General features: G+C 39.5%; 1 protein-coding gene across 1 annotated transcript in view; it reads right to left on the reverse strand.

Moving 5' to 3' along the window:
• MYOM1 (myomesin 1) overlaps positions 1 to 10,932 on the reverse strand; it is a gene marked incomplete at both ends in the record, with an annotated part of 72,650 nt that extends 61,718 nt beyond the window's left edge. Inside the window, 2 exons of the mRNA XM_079533556.1 lie at positions 2,441 to 2,578; positions 10,505 to 10,932. Of these exons, the coding sequence (XP_079389682.1) occupies positions 2,441 to 2,578; positions 10,505 to 10,932 (566 nt within the window). The remainder of the gene's footprint in view (positions 1 to 2,440; positions 2,579 to 10,504) is intronic.
• Between the last annotated feature and the right edge of the window lie 10,831 nt (positions 10,933 to 21,763).

Here is a 21,763-nt window from a genome sequence, read left to right on the forward strand (position 1 = left end):
CCAGATCAAAGAAAAAACATGCTTCCTGCAAGGATGAATGCATCAGAAGCAGCAGTCAGTACCATTTAAGAATTGATTCTGCAGCCATGTCTCAAGGGTTTCAATAGAATATCATTTTCAAACAGAAACAAGATCAAACTCCAAACGACACATACAAATTACTATTTACAGAGTATGTACCATCTGCAGTTCTTTGGCTTATACTTGTTAGTGGCTGCAAAGAGTCCCATAACCCATACCAAGTATTTTTAGCACCTACAACAGTACATCAAGTGTTATTACCTGGAATAATGGCTAGCCCTCCCTAATTTTAACTTGCAAGCATAAGGCTATGTGTTTCAGAAAAAGATGTACGAACTGAATAATCTGCGTGAGGGATATATATTTCTTTTTCCAGCAGAATCTGATGGTCTGAAATAGAATCAAATCACAGAAAGGGTGACGCAGTGCTGAAGGTCATCCAGCCCAGGCATCAGCACCAACGAACGCACATAGAGCTGACCTTTGTAAAGAAGTATCCCTTGTCAAAGCTATCTCCCCATGGGAAGCCACACTTCCATTTCACAGGGGAATTTGGGAATGACATATAACACGCACATGATTCAGCTGCTATCTTTCAAACAAAAATAAATACCTGACAGGAATGTGGCATGCAACTTCCACAGCCATGGCATGTGCTTATGGACATGATGCCAACAGAAAAAAAGCCTAAAAAAGTATCCCAAACATTTCATGCCCTGTTGAGTTGGCATCACGTGCCTTTTTTATGTTTTTTAAGTAATTGCAGAAAATCTATTTGAGCCACTTCGGTGGCACAAAATCACAGACAACTTGGAATTGCCAAGTGCAAAAAGTGAGATTGATTCCCATGATAGTAAGAAGATAAATAGTACAGTGCAAGAATCTGTCAGTATCTTTTAACTTAGTATCTGCAGGTATCATACAGACACAAGCAAATGAAACTGCACATTATCACACTGAATTAGATACTATCATATTCAGTGTACAAAAAAAGTGAAATAAAAAAAGAAAAGTCATGCTTTATTAAGATCAGAGGAGCCTATGTACAATCTAAGATCACCATCCAGGAGCAGAGCCATCAGTTGCCCAACACTATAAATTTTACTTCTGTAGACTGCAGACAAAATAAAAAGAAAGCACATTAATATTTGAGGGTATGGGACACAGATGGTGAAAGCTGAGTAAAGTATATAGGCAGTGAGAAGCCTTGAAAATATGTTGCTGTAAGCTTCATGTGAGACACATTTATGTATTTCTATCACAGCATATATATAGCTGAAACTCTGAGAAATACTTGAAAAATGCAACAGTGGGCACTTCTGAATGTTGGTGGGAAGTGAATCTGACATGGAAACATATAAAGGGAAAGTAAAAAAATATTCCAGGATGGTTGAAAGGAATGAATAAAAACCAGAACTGCTGGCCTCATCACAAAAGCAGAATGCTCAGAAGGCAAAAGAATAACATCTCCCACTGACAAAGTGGAAGTCAGCATCACACAAAAGCATGAGTCTGGCCACAGAGCAGGGGTGACATTGTGTTCTAAGTGCTGACTAAGCAACAGGCACAGGGTACCAACTCCCAGAAACAGTGTGGAAACATCCCATGAAAAACATGCATGGCAGAAGAAAGACAAGCTAGAGGAAGGCTTCTGTTCAATTGCGGGTGGGCAAGAAACTTTTCTTCTGGCCTCAAATCAGACTTCTTTTTTCCACACCCCACCCTGGTATGGCTCAATGTGAACAAATGTCCAGACTTGATCTATCACATATTCCTAACAGAATCATTATGCTATATCCTGAAAAGGACAAGGGAGCTTCCTTGCTTGTGTTGGTTCTGGCTTTCACACAAAGTTCACATTCAGCTTTGCTGAGGACACTGCTGCTGTAAAACATATTACATCAGTAGTAGCTGTGCAATAAATACCACCAACACGTGAGATCTACATGAATCATTATAACGGATTTGAGAAACTACTTGGTTTCGTCCCAGGTTTTCCCTCTGCCAGGACAAAACATTGGCACATAGTTTCATTGTTAATATGATTGACGGGACACTGGTTTACAAGCCTTTAAACCACCAGAACAAGCTAAATAATGTGGACAGCATGCTCATCCAGTTCCCAGTAAGTGGAGTTATAATTATATCGTAATTTCATAGAAAGTGTCCCTGGTGACACGTTTGAAACAAAGTCCAGACACCTGGATCCATTTGTCCTGGTTCTGGATGCCCCATGACTGACTTTCTGCCAGTTAGTTAACATCTTTTTAACATTCATGTGAAGTGCAAACAACCTCCTCAAGGTCCAGGAAAGGGGAAAAAAAAAAAAAGAAAAAAGAAAAAAAAAAAAGGATTTGTTTTTTTTAGAATTCATTAATAAAATATCGGAAGTTGTCAAGAAATGAAGAAGTGCACATACCGTCCTGTGAAAATAGGTACTGAATAGTCTATGGCTTCATTCTCTTTGTCCTCAGATACCAAATGCTGTCTTGCTCTCTTTGCTTTGGGGCTCATTTTATAGGACTGATCTTCGATCATTAGATTGGAATCTTTCAGTCTGAAATAAAAATGATACTGTTAAAATCAGGAAAAAAGCTGTTAAGAAACATTCCAACATAATATTAAATTAATTCATTTTTGTTATCATTTGAAAAGCAAGAAAATATTGTCTTTAAAAATGAAGTTACTAAGCAGAAAACAAAATGCACTTTTTACAAGCAGATCATTACAGATATAACACTGATGCCCCTTGATATTAAATCTAAATATAGAGAATAAACAACATACCTGGTGGCAATGCACATTTCATTGCTTGGTTTGGGACTGGTGAGTTCATATACGCAGTTTTAGTTGCTAAGAACACCAAGTAATTCTGAAGATCATATCTGAACTGATGACTTCTACTTTCCTAAAACGCACAGCTCTCAGTTCGAGTCTGGTCTCCAACAAAAATATTGTTGGTAGACAAATATATCCAAAGTAACGATGCTTTTAGGATTCCCCAGAGAAATTATAGGGCAGAATATAGGGCTCAGAAAGTGGAATTTCCTTCAGTGGTGCTCTCTCATACCACCCCAGTGCAATGAAAGCAGAGAGATAAGTGAAGTAATGCCATTTCACGTAGCACAGGTAGATGGGGAATGAATGGGTGGGAAGAATGAAAAGCAAAGCAAAAGAGACTTCTGCTCCCCACCATCAGGGGCGGACTACTGAGCAGTGAGAAGCATATTTGAGGCAGTCCTATTTGGCTAAAAATTGTATTAACTGCACTCCAAATACCTTCCTCCTCTCCAAATGCAACACAGAATCCTTCACTGTCAGATTTATGCATTAGAGCAACAGTATCCTCATAAGCTGTCAGCCTTTTATAAACCTCTGAATTGCCTATTCATCTCTATCTCAGCATCACTATGGAAATCACATGCAACTTTTGAACTGGAGGTTTGCTTGCATGGCACAAACTTACTGATGCACACAGACAAGAGCAGAATTAAGGCATGCCATCTCTCAGCAAGGCTCCTCAGCCCAGAGCCAGACCATGCTTACAGAAGGATAACAACCAAAACTCATACATACTGAGAAGAAAACACATGCATAATGTAAGACTGAAGAGAAATAAAAAGACTGAAGATAAATAAAAAAAACTTTCCATCCTGGGTTTGGCAGTGATGTGGTACAACCTGACAGCCAACCAGAAATGCATGGAGACAACTCTGTCAAATAAATGGTGAGAGAAAGCAAAAGTAATGTTTAATCAGTTTTCGTAAATGAACTGTGATCTATAAGGAACATCTGTCCTTTACTTAGCAGCTGACTTTTATTTTTGTCCTAATTTAAAACGGGGTAAACCTGGAATTGTGACTCAGCCACCAGACAGCCTCGGGGCTGTAGGCTGAACCCACTAGGCGGCCACTTAACTCCTTGCTTTGTTTCTAGATCACATAAGGTTGGTGTCTTTTGGTCTTCAGTTTAAAAGTCAAGAAGTTTCTGTTTTCATAAAAGCAAACAAAATGTGGTGAAAATGTCATAGAATATCCCAAGCTGGAGGGGACCCATAAGTCCAACCCATCAAGTCCAACACTGTGTTTTGAGTACTGTTAAATCCAAACCTACTTGTTCCCAAAGCAGGATTTGGCTATCACATCAGTTTAATTTTCAGTTTGGGTCCAGATTCTGCACCTATATAGGGAATGAATGGGTGGCATACATAGCAAGTCCTATCACCCTCTGCCAGGCCTTTGTTGATGTTTTCTTTACGCATTGTTCTTTCACTTGTTACTCTCCAAAATTATTCAAAAAGGAGAAAATTCCTCTAGACTGTTCTTTCTTTTTCTCTTTTTAAATCAAACACTGCAAGAGGCTGAATCTGAATACCTCACCTTCATAATTTATGCCTTCTACAGCTGGCATTAATGAAAATTTCTTCTAAGCCCTTCAGATTAATGTCAGACATCTTCACCACAGACTGAAAAAGTGGGATAAAATTAGGTCTTCTGCAGAGTTATGAGGAATAGGATAAAAATACTACACATAGACAGATTCCCACTCACTGCAGTTTTCTAAGCTATGTGTCTATGTGATCAAGGCACCTTTTGCTGTAGCCACCTGATTACTTTGGCTGTCGCAGTGAAAACACACCTAGTGTGTATGTGATGAGAATCAGGAAAGCACCTTCCTAGACAACTTCCCCACTCTTCTTCAGTTCAAAGGGGCAGCTGCAGTGGGAGTCTGTGCTGTTTCTAAGAGCGAGGGCTGCCCATTGGTACTATGCTGGGGCTCAGAACACTTTGCTATCAAAGCCACAGGTGACATCTGTGAACTGAACATGTAGGGTCTCCCGTCATTTATTGGACTCAGGCTTTCTGACACAAAAGCAAACAATTTACTGCAGTCATCTGCTCTTCCAAAAACACAACCTGGACTAAGCAATATCCCCCTGAGAAGCATTACACTGATTGATGACAAGGATGCTTTTAGACCAATTCTCCACTCTAGCAATAGTCTAAAGCTGATTTTTCTGAAAAGTTTATATAGAGAAATAGATCCCTAGAAAAATCTTTCTGATTTCAAGCAGGAAGACAAGTAAGAAGCTGCATCACTACTACAGAAATAGGTTTACAGCTGATTTATATCAGGCAAAGAGCACTTTCTTTTGAACCTGTTTTAAGTTAATGACACTATAATGTACTTTGTGCTTAATTGTTGAAGAATACCAGGGGAAAAAAAAAAAAAGTTCCTTGTTCATTTTCTACATATCTTTCACTACGATATACATTCTTACATGCCTACATTTGACTCCTTCTTAAGACAAGAGCCCCAGTCCCTTAGCTTCTCTAGCCAGAGAATATCCTCCTTCTACCCCCCTACCCCCCCCCCCCCCATCAATCTCCAGTCCTTTCCTAGTTTCAGACTGTACTTCTTGGGGCAGGATAATAGAAACTGCACCCAGTATTCCAGCTACAAGAATACCTTGGATTAACGCACTGACAGAGCATGCTTCCTACTTTGTTCTCATTTGTTGCCACAGCTGTTCCTAATCTTCTAATTGCCTTGTATCCACACCATAGCACCCAGCTGGTGCTTTCAGGAGTACCCAGAGCAACTCCAAAACCTTTTTCAGAATTGGAGTGCAAAAGCTGAGATGAATAAATTTGAAGTGAAAGAAAACATTTCTCCTTTCCAAACCCTCCTATCACTTGCATCTATTCAGGGTGAGCTATGTGGATAAGAGCAGAAATTATTATTCAGATGGATTCTGCATGTGAAAACAAATCGGTCATTACTGCTACCATGAGGTGTATTCCCATGTTTTTCTTTTTTGTTATTACTGTTTCTTCCTGTGCAATACAAAACCAAACCCTGCCCACCATTATTAACCACTATTTAGGTAGCCTAAGGGGGGACTCTGCTTTCTTGAACTGGTTTCTAAAATCTTGGCCTTTATTTTAAAGTGTTCCAACCTTTTACCTGATATGTGGAACAGAATCTCCCCAGAGGAGAAGGAGCAGGATATCAGAGCTCTCTGATTTCACAGGGAGGAACAGTACCATGACCTTTTAACAGCTTTCTGCCTCACTTGATCTACCCAGCTAGCACACATGTACTTTTTCCAGGTCAGATGCTATCTGTGGTACTTTATCAAGGTTGGTGACCCAAGTCCTCCTTTCTTGATGGTTTCAGCGTGTTAAAATATCAACATCAGCATTTTCTCAGTTTCACAGTAGAGTCACTGAATGTATGGAATGAGGAGCTGGATGGTTATAAATGCTAAAGCACAGGTATCATCCTGTACAGATATTAAAAAACTATTAGCATTCCATATAGCCCGACAGAGCAATGTTACTCTGCAGAGCCTATGAGACTCCCCAGAAGAGGTTGCGTTCTGATGCCATATTCTCATATGTATTCTCATTTATATCTTCTTCAATATATAAACAGACTTCAGTATGTTGGCACTGCCCTTGTCCCTGTGCCTGAAGAGACAGGTTTCCCATCCTGCACAAAGAAAGCCTGGGCCTGATAGATGTATCCTAGTAGTGGGCCACAACACCCTACTTCGCAGTTATTCTTCCACAGCATGAAAGGCATCTGTAAGCTCATCAGCACCACTAGAAAATTATCTTGTCCTTAGGATGCTTTTCTAATGACTCTGACTTTATTCTGCCAGCAGGCAGAGATGCTGTTGGTGCATACCATAGCTGTACCATAGGAGCTCCACTAGCCAAGAGGCATTTCTCAGGCCCATCTGCTACAGCTACTTATTTTCTAGCATGTAATGTTTGAACTGATTCGCTATGAAGAGGAGAGAGTGGATTGACAAACCACAAGAATATATATATATATATAGGCATTTCACAAGAAAGCTCTTTCAATCCAGCTTCTAAAGATAAGATGAGAAGCACACTGTGATGACTACGCTCACTTGAAGTTGCTGATGGATTTGTCAAGGGACCAAGCAATACTGCTGGCAATAATCATGCTGTTCCCTAACAGGGATTCCACAACTAATGCTTTAAAGGGGAATTGTTTCCATGTAGCAGGCTACATTAAAATGATTTCCGTGCTCCGCTGTGGCGTTTGGAAGCCTTCTCCTTAACCCTCACCTATAATAAACTGAAGGACGAGCAGTGCCAGCAGGGAGGTCAAATTCACAGCCTTCTCATGTTTCTTAAAATATTTACTCAGGCCTCTGCTGCTCCTGGTTACGTTATTGCTCAGAACAGCATTACTATCTGGCACTCTAATTAATTGCAAGTCAGTAAGATGCCTCTCCTCTCCTTGCTTCGTTCACCTGAATTATGTCCCTGTCTTCTTTGCTATTTCTCCTTAACTACAAATCAATACAAACACCTGAGCCACACCATTAACTTACATTTTCTCTCCAAGCAAGCCCATTTGGGGTCAGAAAGCAACTCTATGACACAACTGTCTTCACTTGATGCTGCCAGCCACAAAAAGGACATACATAAAAGCAACAAAAATTTGAGCAAAGGCAAAATATTGAGCTTACTAAATAAATAAAGAAGTGACAGAAAAGAAAAATAATCAGAGCCTCACAGCCCTGCAGAGGCAAGAGGAGCAGCGCAGGGCAGGGGTGGCTCCAAGCTGGTAGAGAGGGCGAGATGTGACATGGCAACCTTTGCTTGATGAAACTCTGTTTGTTTTACGAGCCCAGCATTTTATAGCTTTGGCAAATGGTAACCAGCAGAGTTAAAAACATCCCTCCGCACTTGTTCTTAGTTTCGCTAGCTTTCATTTTTCTCCTCTTGCTTCTCCAAGCTGTCACTGTTTGAAAAAACTTGAAATGCAATGAACAGACAGCCTATCATTTTGAAGGAGCTGTAGTTCCTTTACGTTGTCAGTGCTCTGGGCACTTTCCACTCAGAGAACTGGGATCAGATCAAAATCTTGCATGTTACTCAGCCCTGTGTCCTTCACCACTGCTTTCCCATGATAAATTCCCCACACAGCATCAACTGTGCATCAGCCTCACCTCTTTATGGACACTCTTTTCTGTGAGTGGTTATAGAAATGGATGAGACTCACATTTTGCAGGAATAGTAAAACTTAACAGAAACAACTTTCAGTAAAAATAAGAGGTGGCCTGAATTTAAGCTCAGTATTTGAATGGTCTGTTTTCCTCGTGGGCTTAGAAAGGTTTATTCACAGAACTATACATCAACAAAACCACTACACATAAATCTAAATGTTAAATCAAATGACAGCCAAGAATCAACAATTATTTGAACAGTTTTATCTGGATTTGGATTTGTGTGTATTCAGGCTTCCAGTAACCACCAAGGGCTCTAGTTTAGATGCAGCACCTTGATTCAGAGCACTTTATCATTTTGAAAATTGAAAGTGTTTGAAGACTTCTTGAACAACCCCACCATCATTATACTATTCCTTTTATAAGTATGAAATCAAAAAGTGATGTGCTCAGATTATTTTAGTAACACTTCTTGTCTCCAAACTATCCCTTGAACATGTTTTGAGCTTTCATGGAAAGACAGCATGAACTTGGGAAGAATTACTTTAAATCAGCACCACTTGTACATCTTGAAAATTGCACCAAAATGTCCACCAAGAAGTTGCTACAGAAGCCAAATAAATACCAAAATTGAAGCCACATTAACCATAAAGTTACCTTAAATATTACCACTCAGAAACATATTTTCCCATGTGTTAAGTTTTGTGCAAGAGCAGTTTAAGTTTCTAACTCTAATATCTGAAGTTATTGTTTCCCAGAGCAGCACTGAGTTTCCCATACGTCTGGTACAAAGACAGTATCACAGAGAGGCATTACAGCTGAGACATTCTCATCTCTGATTGGCAGGACAGTACATGAGATCTGTTGGCAACTCTTATGCTACAGAGCAGCTTACAAAAGTAGCACCAAATATACTGTTTCAAAACAAAAGCTATTATGTCAGACAAAGCACCTAGGAAACCTAGAAACATTCCAAGCTCTCTTAGTATAGTTTCAGTACATCAAACAATTAGAGCTCTTCTTGGCAAGGAGATTCGCATTACAGAATAAGTATCTAAAATCCTCAATCACTGAATCAATGGGACTTGGCAGATTTTGTTTTTACGATCATTTTCTGTAACTTCAGGTAATGCTTCCATGTATTGGAATATTAAAAGTTTTCCATGAAAATAGCAAAGCTTTGGGCTAGGGTTAGCAGCAACAAGTAGGCACAGCTGCGTCACTGCAGGGCAGGAACAACTTGGGATACTTTCCCCTACCTGATTCTCTAGGAACAAAAACCTCAGTCCCACCATCTCCAGTCTGCATCCCTTTATCAGCAGATTATAAATGAGTCTTTCTTGCTACTTCACAGAGTAGTTAATTATTTATACAAGTGAAATTGTTTCAACAGGAAAGACTGGATATTGTCCAGCCCAAGACTGCCAAGTCATTCATCTGGGCTCTAACTGCCTGAGGTTCAATTTCCTGAACAAACTCTGGCAAATGGAATCTTGACCCTGAACTTCCTGAAAGACAAGTGAAGGCTGTAATCATGAGGCATTATTTACTGTGGTACAGGTAGTCTTTCCCTCAGCACTTTTGGTCAGAATTCATATTTATCCAAAATCCTTGGAGAATATTCTGTTTTCAAAATTCAAGTTTCTGGTGAACAACTCTCAATTGGTTCTGCTAATAATGCTCTAAATTTTATATTAATATAATGGAGAGCAGATGTTTTCTCTATAATTTGTTGATTGCTTTCTTTATTGCTAACAGCTGCTCTAATCTTACTTTAATGCTTCCCCAACTTCTGAGATATATACATATAACACGAGGCCATGCTATCTAAAATATTATGCTAAAGTAATTGCTTGAGCATTATTTATGGTCTTAATTAAACTAAAATAACAGCAGCTAAGCATAGCTATTCTAATGCAAAATAAACAGTTACATAGTACTCTTTGAAAGTAGTATCTCTCAACTAATTTTCACTGTGAAAATTTCAATTTCTTGACTCACTCAGCACAAAAATAAAAATACTGTGCTAAGGCAGAAGTGTTAATGATATATGAACACGTCAGCTCAACTCATGCAAACAGCCCCAAGTTCTTTTAGTGCTCCATCATGGCCAAATAAGATCCAGCCTCAATCCAGAAGTTCTCTCAGCACCGAATATTAGCTTCAGCAGTCTTAATATGGCAGAACAATTTTGGGAACTCATGCCCACCCAGCTTAGAGAATGCATATGGAGCTCATATTTGTCATCATTCAGCCATAACAGCGCTGTTTTCATGCCAGATATCACACAAGTTAGTCCAGCAAACTAGCTGACCAAAGTGCTTCACAGCCTCAAAGAGAAAAGAAAACACTAAGTCTGGAAGATATATTTAAACCACATCACAGAGCTTATTTGTATTGAAGAGCTTGAGAGTTTTGCTTTACCAATGGGATATGGTAACACATTTTTGTTCTAAAATACTGTTTCAAAGACAGATTTACTTTTAGGCTTACCCAAGACCGTAGGTCTCTGACCCCAGGCGGTAGGCTGCAGCCAGCTTGTTGATTGATTCAGATCCATGACTATAGGCAGCAGAGCTCTTGCTGAGGGCTTCAGAGTCAAGACTGTAGGCAGCAGATCTCTTACTTTGCACAGCAGCGTGATCATAGGCTGTAGATCCATAGCTGTAGGCTGCTGACTCAAGGTTGTGGGCTGAAGAGCCATGGCTATATGCTGCTGAAGACTCGAGGCTGAAGTCTGCTGCAGAAGCATGGCGGTAGGCTGCAGATCCCCTGGCATAAGCTGCAGATCCTTGAGCATAGACAGCAGATTTGCTCTTTGTTTCCTTTTGGTACTGGCTTACAGTTGACTGCAGTGCTTTATGGCGATACGCACGGTCATAATGGTCATGGTGTCTTTGATAGAATGGTAAAGACATCATGAGTGCCTTCTAATTTTGTTTTCCCTGTGATTTTCTGAATGTAAACCTAGCAGGACTGCCTGAAAAAGATCAAAAATAAAGAGTAATGTCGAAAAAACTTCTGAGACAGCATACAAATAGTACAGAACTTAAACTAACAAGACCTTCAATCTTTAAACATATAATAAATTTATCGTTATCGTTTTTGATGCTTCTTAACAAGAGTCCATTTTTAAGCCTCAAGAAGGTCACATGTCATTCAACACAAGCAGAAAACCCTGTTTTATGGTATCTGTTCACTTGTAATAGTCTCCCTGTCCTTACTGCAAACTACTGCACTCCAATATGTTTAACTTCTCCAGTCACTACTGCTCATGAAATTTTATGTGTTCAACTTCTTCAGAAGTACCTTAAATATTTTTGTTAAATTAATCTCTTCTTCTTAATTTAACAAATGATTTAAAATGGTACGAGGTTGCAGGAAAACTATTCAATACATTATAAGATGAGACAAAAATATGCAAACGTTTCATTCATTTTTGTAATACAATTTTAAAATCCAATTTAATTTAAAATTTAAGATTTTAATAATCAATTAGAAACAGTAAGATTGAGTACATCACTCTTTTTCCATAAACATGCATTATGACCTTTAAATGTCCCTTCCAACTGCAAAGATTCTATTGCAGAGATTCATTTAAAGGGGCTTATCACACTTTTACAGTTGATACAGGTGGTACCCTCACCTAAGTTTTACTTTGCACAATCACCAGTAGTTTTCCTTGCCATTTCTCATAGGAGAAAATTTGATCAGGTGAAAGGTAGTTCCCTTCTGAAAATGGGATGAGGGTTGAATACAGTGAAGATGTCCTTTTTTTTTTTTTTTTTTTTTTTTTTTTCCAGCTGGCAGTCCAGTCTTCTTTTGTTTTGCTTTTACTATTAAGACAGATGTTTTCTTCTCTGGCAAGAAAAGTTGCCTCTATCAACGCACCCTGATAACCTTTCTTTTTCTTATCATTGGTCATTATGCTTACAAGATGGCTAGGATTATCCCTGTTATGAAAAGGAGTAGGCTACAGTGGGAAAATGTTGAGAAAAAATTGAAAACAAAAATGGAAAGAAATATCACTATTGCTTTTTATACAAATCAAAACAATAGGGAATGTGTTCTACTTCTGGTTTTGTACACACTGATGAAACTTTATTTCATGTTTTGATATAAAATACACTTACAGAGCTGAAATATAATCTTAACTCCATAAAAATCAATGTTTTTTCAAGAATCATATAATATTTTCAATATTGCAGACTGCCTTTTTCTTCAGTATTTGTTTTGACAGTAGGACAAGACAAGAAATAGCAAACTAACCTGTTTGGCAATGGCTCAGGTACTCCATCAAACTAAGGCAAATTAGGAAAAAAGACAGTTTTAACTTATTTCTATTTCAGCTCTCACTCAAAGTCTAGGAACTGCTCTTTGCCTAACTGATCCAGTCACTCATTTGCAGAAAGTCAACAATAGAGTCAATCAGAAGTCTCTGAGTGTGTAAAAGAAATTGATGACAACTTGGAGCATGGAGGAATAATTACTTTAATCAGATTAGTTTATCCATTTACTTAATTTCTACCTGAGGAAGGGAGAGGGATGAGAAAGAGCATTAGCCTATTGTTTTCTATGGTTAAAAACTGAGTTCCTTGCTTACTCCTTCATTTGTCCTCTTGGCTGGTTGTTTGTTTGTTTTCTCATGCAAGTCTAATGAACTTTTATTCTTTTTAGTATCCTTACTCCTAATTCCAATCAATATTTTTTTATTGCTATTTATTTCACTTTGTTGGCCTTTGGTGGTACATAGGTTCTCTTAAATTCCCCAGTTTCATAAGATTTCTTCTTCATTTTTCTTCACCACTTTCTCTGCCAGGTTTGCAGAAGGTGGTTAGGGTTTGCAAACCACTGTGATTTTTATTTGGCAAAATTAAGGCGTGCAGATGAGTCTTGTTTTGCACACTGAAAGGAAAAGAGCATGAGAGCATCTCTTTTTTTCCCCCTTTTGTTGAGCACTGCACTTGCAACCCTTCACCTTCTCCAGTTTTATTTTTAGCTTTGTTTAGTTTCTTCATGGTTACAGCAGCCACAAAGCTAACACCCATTCAGTCCTGTTGCTCAGGGATTTCCCCAGCTTTCCAGGATGCAAAGTAGGGAATGTGATCCAAAAGTATAAAACACTTCATGTATTGTTCATGTATTGTCAAATAGGGACATTAGAAGATGCATTTCAACTTACATCTTATCCAAGTGGAAAAAAAAAAAGAAAAAAAAAAAAGCTTAACAACTTCAAGTCATCATATTTAGAATGAATAAAGGCCATTTTTTTCTTCTAAACATTAAACCTGTGGGCCTCACTATTCTCAGAAGTAAGAGAAGTATATGGTAAGAGTGAGAACCAAGTAAGACAAGCTGAACAAGAAGTGAGCTTTCCTGGCTTGAATTAAAGGACAACTCCTACTGATGCAATGTAAGAATTTCCTTTCATAAGTGTTTCATCATCCTACCAGTTATGTTTTGTATTTCTCCGGAATATCAAACATTACTCACAGGTAAAGGTCAGTTAGTGACATCAGTTTGACAAGATATAGTAAAGCTACATTTGTGGGGATGACAAGAAGCTTTGAACCTTATGAGAATTTTGCTCCTATTACCAGCACTGGCTGGTAATCTGATTGACTCCCATGTCTTTAAATTTTATAAAATCCATCCCATCTGTACCTACACTAACCAGCCCTTCTTACTATGAGGGAAGCACTCCTTCTCAAGAAGCTGTGTAGGAATTTGTAACTGCAGAGCCAGGCCTAAAAATATGGAAGACATAGTTAGATAAATATGCTGATTTTGGAGCTATATGTTAGCAGCTGTTGAACTGAATTTTCAGAATGACATCTGAGCAGACAGGCAGTACTTGTTTGTAGGCTGTAAATACACATCAAGGGAAGTGAATTACTGGCAGTGCCTGTTGCACAATTTACTATCTGTAATTCTTTAAAGATCTGCTTCATCAATAAGTGAAAACAATGAAATAGGAAAAAAGAACAGAAACATACAAGCTTAAAAAAAATATATAAGACTCCCTTCAGCTCAGTCAATGGTGTTTAATCTCCTTTGCAAATCACAAGACATTCTCTGCAGCTAGAAAATATTTAGATTACACATTCTCTAATCCCAGAAGAAGTAGCACAAGAGATTCCTGCTATATCTTAGTAGTCCATGCTTCATTTGAGGGTACTATAAGAATATGCTGGGATAGCCAATTTGGTAAGTGAATCCTTGTGCTACTTCACTTTGTTCCACAGTTGAACCTTCAGATTTCGTCAGTACCAATCCACTACTTCCTCAAATAACTGTTGATTTGAGGAGACTAAAAGACAGCTACCATCAACTCGGCAGTATGGATTCAAATTAAAAATAGTTGAACACATAAAGCCTTATGCCGTAAAGAAACACTTACCGGGGTCGAGATGAACAGCAAATGAATTAGCTCTGAAACAGATGAACAACAGAAACATATAGCAACGATGAATGCAGTAAAAGCAGACGTAGACAGGACCTGGGTAAGGACTGGACTTGAACGTCCAGAACAAAAATAATGCCTGTAGTCAGTGGAATGTCAGAGCCCCAGGACAGACCTTTTATGGCCAGGAGGGTGATAAATATAGCAGCAAAGAGGGAGAGACACAGAGACAGATACTGATACCCTGTGCTATCTCTGTGCAAACACATGATGACAGCAGTGTCAGATTGAGAGTTCTCCCCTTTAAATATTCGCCATAAAACCAGTGTAAAACCATCATAGCAATTCAAAGTTATCTTAAGGATTTTTCCATTGTTAAATCAGGCTTAGGAAACCAAGAAGTGCATCATGTCATGAGCCAGAAACCAGGAAACAGTCTCTACACTGACCTTTGCCGAAGCAAGAGAATATGAATGTTTTGTAAGTTCTTCCCAAATTTTTAATGCCATGCCACAGTGCATATAATGTAGATATTTCAACTTAATGACAGATAACCCCATTGTAGTAGTTAGCAGCAAAACTCTATAAAGCCATATGATAAATTACAATTCAATGAAAAAAAAAAAAAATGTAGTTTCTTTGGTTTGTTGACTGTTACATTTCATCACTTTATTTAAATAAAATACAAAAACGTGAGCTCATGGGGCATATAAATTGATACAACTAATACCGCTCTAACGCTCAACTTTGTTTCGGAATTAAACAGTTATCGCTAAGGATAAATAAGTGTCTTTGTCTTCAGGTTGGATATTAAGAAAAATCTCTTCTCAGTAAGAGAATTCTCAATAATGCATTGAAATAGGCTGCTCAGGGAGGTGGGGGAGTCACCATCCCTGAAGGTGGTCAAGGTGATTTTCTCTGTTGTCATTGTAATAGAATTAGTATAGATAAGAGGTGGGATGTGCAAATCTAGAAGTTTTCAGTGTTTTTCCCAGGTATTATAGGGCTACAAAGTGTAATTTTTCAGAATCTGTCCTGTGCAGAGTCTGTTTAATCTATGAAATCAAATTTGAGTATGGCAGTAAAACCTTTTGAGTTCTCTAATTACATTCACACTTAAATGTACACACTCTTACCTGCTTACAAAAATGAGATTAATATCCACAGCTAATTTTAAGTCACTTACCTCCCAATGGAATATCAAAGCAAACCACTTGGAGCTCCCTAAGTCTCAGAATCTCTGTAATAATAGTGTGTCTATGTGTATTTAGTCACAATGGTCCTAGGAGAGACACCTCAGAAGTTTTAGTTCAGATTTCTACTAATTAGAATACATAGTGCCAAGGATCTATTTATCTTTCTGAATGGTTAAGCTGAAGGAAGAGTTCAGAACTTGACACAAAAAATAGCTTTTAGCAGTCTGGTTAAATTTTAAGGGCTCCAGCATCTTGTAGCTGTGGGTATTTACCTGAATTTCATAACATCTAAGTTCATCACTTTCAACAGAGTAGAGTTGTGAACAAAACTAGCAAAGCAGTTTTTCAGATTGCAGAGCTTTAGAGTATGCATATTGTCTTCTGGGATTCATTTTCAGACTGTTGCCCCCAAAAGACATTTCTCTCCAGAAAAAGAAAAAAATCCCTTCCAGAAGATGCATTATTCTCCTTTATAGAATTGTTAAGGTTGGAAAAGACTTCTGAGATCATCGAGTCCAACTGTGCACATACCACCAATATTGCCCACTAAGCCATGTTCCTTAATACCACATCTGCACATTTCTTGAACACTAGCAGGGAGAGTTACACCACCACCTCTATAAGCATCTCATTCCAGCACCTGATCACTCTTTTAGAGAAGTTTTTCCTAATATATATCCTGAGCTTCTGCTGGTGCCACTCGAGGCCATCTCCTCTCACCCTATCACTGTTACTCAGGAGAACAGGCTGACCCCCACCTCACCACAACCTCCCTTCAGATCACTGTAAAGAGCAATAAGTTCTCCCCGAGCCTCCTTTTCATCAGACTGAATAATCCCAGTTCTCTCAACCACTTCTCATAAGACTTGTGCTCCTGATCCTCCACAGATTCACTGCTCATCTCTGGACATGTTCCAGGGCCTCAATGTCTTTCTTGCAGTGAAAGGCCTAAAACTGAATATGGTACTCAAGGTGTAGCCTCACCAGTGCTGAGTACGGGGGGGGATTATCATATCCCTGCGCCTGTTCGCTTCACTATCTCTGATACAAGCCAGGATATTACCAGCCATCTTGGCTATCTGGCCACACTGGTGGTTCACATTCAGCCAAGTGTCAACCAATATCCCCTTTCCCTCCATGCATTGTACCCTAACTAGTGATCTTCATAACTGTAATGCAATGGAAAGCACAGCAATGATAGCAGGGCAGCAAAGCCCTAGGCTGCAGCAAGCAAGCTTTTGCTCAAATGTTAACAGCCGTGGGCACAGAAATAAAGGAAAGAAGCTACTTATCTTCAGAATACCAATATGCAAGGATCTCCAGCAAGATAACCTTGCCTCCACTGCCAATCCTTAAATGAGGTCTGGGAAGGGGTGGATCCTGGCTCCACCTCTTCCAGTCATTCAGGGGCATTCCTTGCACCTGAGCTCCTCTGGGTTGGTCCTGCCTTCCCACCAGGTACTCAATCACTGCCGCAAGCCATGGCTTAGCATTTCCTCGACAGTAACACACTGAAGACAAGGGATATCTGTGTTCGTTTACCTTCAGCCATGAGAAGGTCTTAATCTCCAAGTAAAGTCAATTTCTGTTTCTGCTTAATCTCTGCATTATGCCTAGTTCATGCATTTCACACAGAATCAGACCTGCAACAGAAGGAAATAAGGCAGCTTGCTGCAGCTTGAGGATCTAGCATCACACCTGGAAACCCAAGTGCAAGACAGTTTCTTCTTGATGAAGATAGAAGTTAAAGCCAAAGTTTCCCATTGTGCTGATTTGAGTTTCCTCTCATATACCTCGAGACCAGACTGGACAGAGAGGAGAACATTGCCATTTCCTCCACTCCTGAACAGTCTTGGACAGACTTGGACACATGACCATTAAAAGATCACTTTGACACGGGACATGAAGGACCAGAGAGATATTTCAAACACAGATAACCCAAACACAGAAACTCAACTGAAGTGAGATATTTGAATTCTTGCCATTCAGTTACACAGCTTTTTGTAGGTAATACATTTTAAAATATGAGCTAAGTAGCTTGACTGGGATATTGGCCAAGCAGAGGGGCAGCAGGATGGAGGCTGACAGCCAGGATCCAGGTACCATAGCCCCAGGGAAAATCCAGCCCCCATAGCACCCTACCACTCAGACTTCATACAGATCATCTTCCCCTTTCTTGTGATAAAAAGTCCTTATGGCCACCCAATTTCATTACAACATTACAAACAAAATGAACTGTAGATAATATGTTACTCAGGTTTAAGCCACTATTACAATCGTGTGTAGCAATTGCCTCAAGTATTACAATGATTGCCACACTAGTTCAGCCATAGATAACAAAGATTTAACACCCAGCAACATCAACTTTCATTTCTTCTGTCCTCACATTGATTGATGAAATAGCTTTGAATCAATCAAGTGTCCCCTGTAAAGGAAAGGATAGTGGCAGAGTCTTAACAGAAAAATAATGGTTTTATCTATCAACTTGGAAATAATTTCTAACATACTAACCAAGCTGAGCAAAATTTCAAGGAAAATTTGCATCAGAAGTTTACAAATTGTTTTATTCAGTGCTCCCTGATGAACAGAGATGTGATTTAAAACACCAAAATTAATTATGAATGAAAAAATCCTTTAGAAGTTGAGAATGCAGTGGAAAAAGATGTAGTGAAGACAAAGAGAGCAAAATAGACTGGAGTATTTGAAGAACAGAGGATGAAAAAGAACATTTCCTAAGAAAAGAAACTGAGATTATAAAGATTCACTGGGTGAAAGCACAAATCAAAAATAATTCTAGAAGTAATTTGCTTTGTGTAATCTAGTTTAGGATCAATATAATAAGTTGTAGAGCAAAATGATTTTGAGACAACTGCCAAACCTAGTAAGTCTTTTTATAAATATTTAGACAGTTAATCAAATGATTAGAATTATTATTATTATTTTTTTTTTCAGTTGCAGAAATCGATCAATTCTGCTTTTAGCGTAATAGGCTCGTCTTGTTTCTCAACCCATGCTGTGGGATAGATTTCCTACATTTAAACAAGCTCAGGATTGGAGACTTAACAAAAGGTGACCACATCAACTAAAATACAATACTTTGAAGACTGGAAAACATATGAACTTTCTAGACAAGATTATTCCAGTTTTCCCACTGACAGTGGCCAGCACTACAGTTCAGGAAAAGATGCAGGATACCACATAGTGGAGAGTTTTGCAATATCCTTTCCAAGAGGATGTTTCTCCTCAGCATTTGTTGCTTAACAGAAGTTTTATGATCTTGTAATCCTGGCCCCAAGGGATGAGGTTCAGTGACAGGTCTTGGTAGGTCAAGTTGGCAACTGGACTCGATCTTGAAGGTCTTTTGCGACCTACATGAAGCTACAATTCTATGACTTACAGGAGCAATTGCAGTGGCTTAACAAAGTCCTTTATTAAAAATGTTAAGATTTGGAACAGCACTCTATGGTTTAGAGTAAAATCTCAGCATGTGGTACAATGTTAGTCTTAAAATGAGGGTTTAACTTTTATTGGCCTTCTGAAAATCAGTCTGCATTTGATTACTTTATAAGCTGTCAAAAGTTACCAGTTCCCATCTGTGTTTTTCTTGCTAATGTTTTTCTTGTTCCTAGCTTTCTACCAGAGGCCTATGGCCTACTAGCACGTATGTGCCCGTTCCTTGGAAATATGCTCCAACAGAGCATGTCAGCCAGATGACAGCAGTCTTCCTCCAGAGTGTTTGAAAAGGAGCAGAGAACCACAGCCTCATCTCTAAGAACTGGGATTCAGAACTCAGCATTTTATAACTGAAGCAAGCCATAAGGCTGAACAACAAATGGGAATCCTAATCTAACAAATGCAAGTCTTCCAAGTCATTTAGACACATTAAATTGTCAAAGTACTCCTCCAAAATACTGGACTTGTGGTGAAAAATAATTACTTCTAGATGTGTGATCTACACCTCTTTTCCAACATCCGAGTTGCAGTGAGGTTGGGTGGAAGACATGCACCATACGGGTAGCAGATGTGCCCAAACGCCATGGGCTGCTGTGGCTCCTAAGGGAAGGACAATGGAAAAAAAGAAAGAAATCTCTGTCATTAGGGGTGAGAGAAGTAGGAGGAGATACCAAAAAGCCCATATGGAAGGGAGCCTCAGCCTTCACAAGCAGCTGGCTTAGAAAGCACAATATCTCTTTTTTTCTCATAATAGATATACACAGAGTATAGATTAATCAAGGCAGATTTCACTAACTAAATCCAGCATCAGTGATGGTGTAGCCCTAGCAACACACAGCTCAGCATAAGAACTTTTTACCCAGTATGTACTGATCTAATCACTGTGGGGTGAATTTTTCAATCAGCACTTATCTCTATGATGCCACAGGCAGACAGCTAGCAGAAATGAACTGGTTGCTCTAAAGCTCTTGCAGACATATTTCCAGATGATGGCCATGTGGATATAACCTTAACTAACCTGGTCAGCAGGTTGAGGGAGGTGATTCTGCCCCTCTACTCTGCTCTCATGAGACCCCATCTGGAGTTCTGCATCCAGTTGTGGGCTCTCAGTACAAGAAGAACATTGAGCTGATGGAGCAGGTGCAGAGGAGGGCACAAAGATGACCTGAGGGCTGGAGCACCTCTACTGTGGGGACAGACTGAGTTGGGGCTCTTCAGCATGGAGAAGGCTCCAGGGGTACCTTCTAGTGGCCTTCCAGTACCTGAAGAGGGCCTACAGGAAAGATGGAGAGGGACTTTTTTGTAAGGGCAGGTAATGATACGAGGGGAAATGCCCTTAAACTGGAAGAGGGAAGATTTAGACTAGATATGAGGAGCAAGTTACTTAGTGTGAGAGTGGTGAGAGATGAGCTCTGCAGAGAAGGACCTAGGGTCCTGGTGGACAACAGGTTGGCCATGAGCCAGGAGTGTGCTCTTGTGGCCAATGGTATCCTGGGGTGCATTAAAAAGAGTGTGGCCAGCAAGTCAATGGAGGTGATCCTCTCCCTCTACTCTGCCCTCAGGAGGCCACATTTAGACTACTGTGTCCAGTTCTGAGCTCCCCAGTTCAAAAATGACAGGACTCCCCTAGGAGGAGTTTAGTGGAAAGCCACAAAGATGATTAAGGACCTGGAGCATCTCCCATATGAGGAAAAGCTGAGTAACCTGGATCTGTTCAGTCTGAGGAAGACTGAGAGGGAATCTGATAACTGTTTTCAAATATCTAAAGGCAGATGGGATGCAAATGGATGAGGCCAGGCTCTCAATGGTGGTGTGTAGCAATAGGCCAAGGAGTAATGGCCTAAAACTTGAACATAGGAAATTCCATACTAACATGCAGAAGAGCTTCTTTACAGTAAGGGTGACAGAGCACTGGAACAGGTTTCCCAGAGAAGCTGTGGAGTTTCCTTCAATGGAGATATTCAAGACCCATCCGGATGTCCACCTGTGCAACCTATTGTAGGGTACCTGCTTTAGCAGGGGGTTGGACTCAATGATCTCTTTAGTTCCCTTCCAAACCCTGCGATTCTGTGATTCTGTGGTGAGATGTTCCCCAGAGAGGTAGTGATTTCCTCTCCCTGGAAGTGTTTGAGGCTAGGCTGGATGGGGCTTTGAGCAACATGGTCTAGTGGGTGGTGTCCCCACCTATAGCAGGGGAGTTGGAACTAGATGATCTTAAAGGTCCTTTCCAACTCAAACTATTCTATGATTTTATGATTTTTTCAGCACAAGAGCTTGAGGTCATACTGCCAAACAGGTAAATGCTTCCTAGGGGCTCAATTTCTGAGACATTGAAGAAGGTCTGAGATATATCACAATACGACAAAAACAAGATACATAGCAACAGTTTTTGTTCTGCAAAGTACCTCTGAATGTACAGCCTGGCTCACCTAGTGTACTCAGATTCTCATCTACATTATATTTCATTTAGTATTTCAGTCACTTTAAATGGATGTTAAAAACAAGTTGTTGTCCAGTTAAGACAAAAATCTTTATGTTTAAAATCATTGGCCCATTGTACACCAATTATTTTGGTTCTTTTCTCCTCTTTATCACTACTGAACCTTTGTGTGGAGATATTTAAAGATTGCAAGCACATGCTTGTAATTTGAAAAGCACCTTTAATAAAATTGATTCAGAGTATGCAAATTGTTAAGTGGA

The sequence above is a fragment of the Tetrao urogallus genome, assembly GCF_951394365.1.
Source record: "Tetrao urogallus genome assembly, chromosome: 3".
Classification (NCBI taxonomy): domain Eukaryota; kingdom Metazoa; phylum Chordata; class Aves; order Galliformes; family Phasianidae; genus Tetrao; species Tetrao urogallus.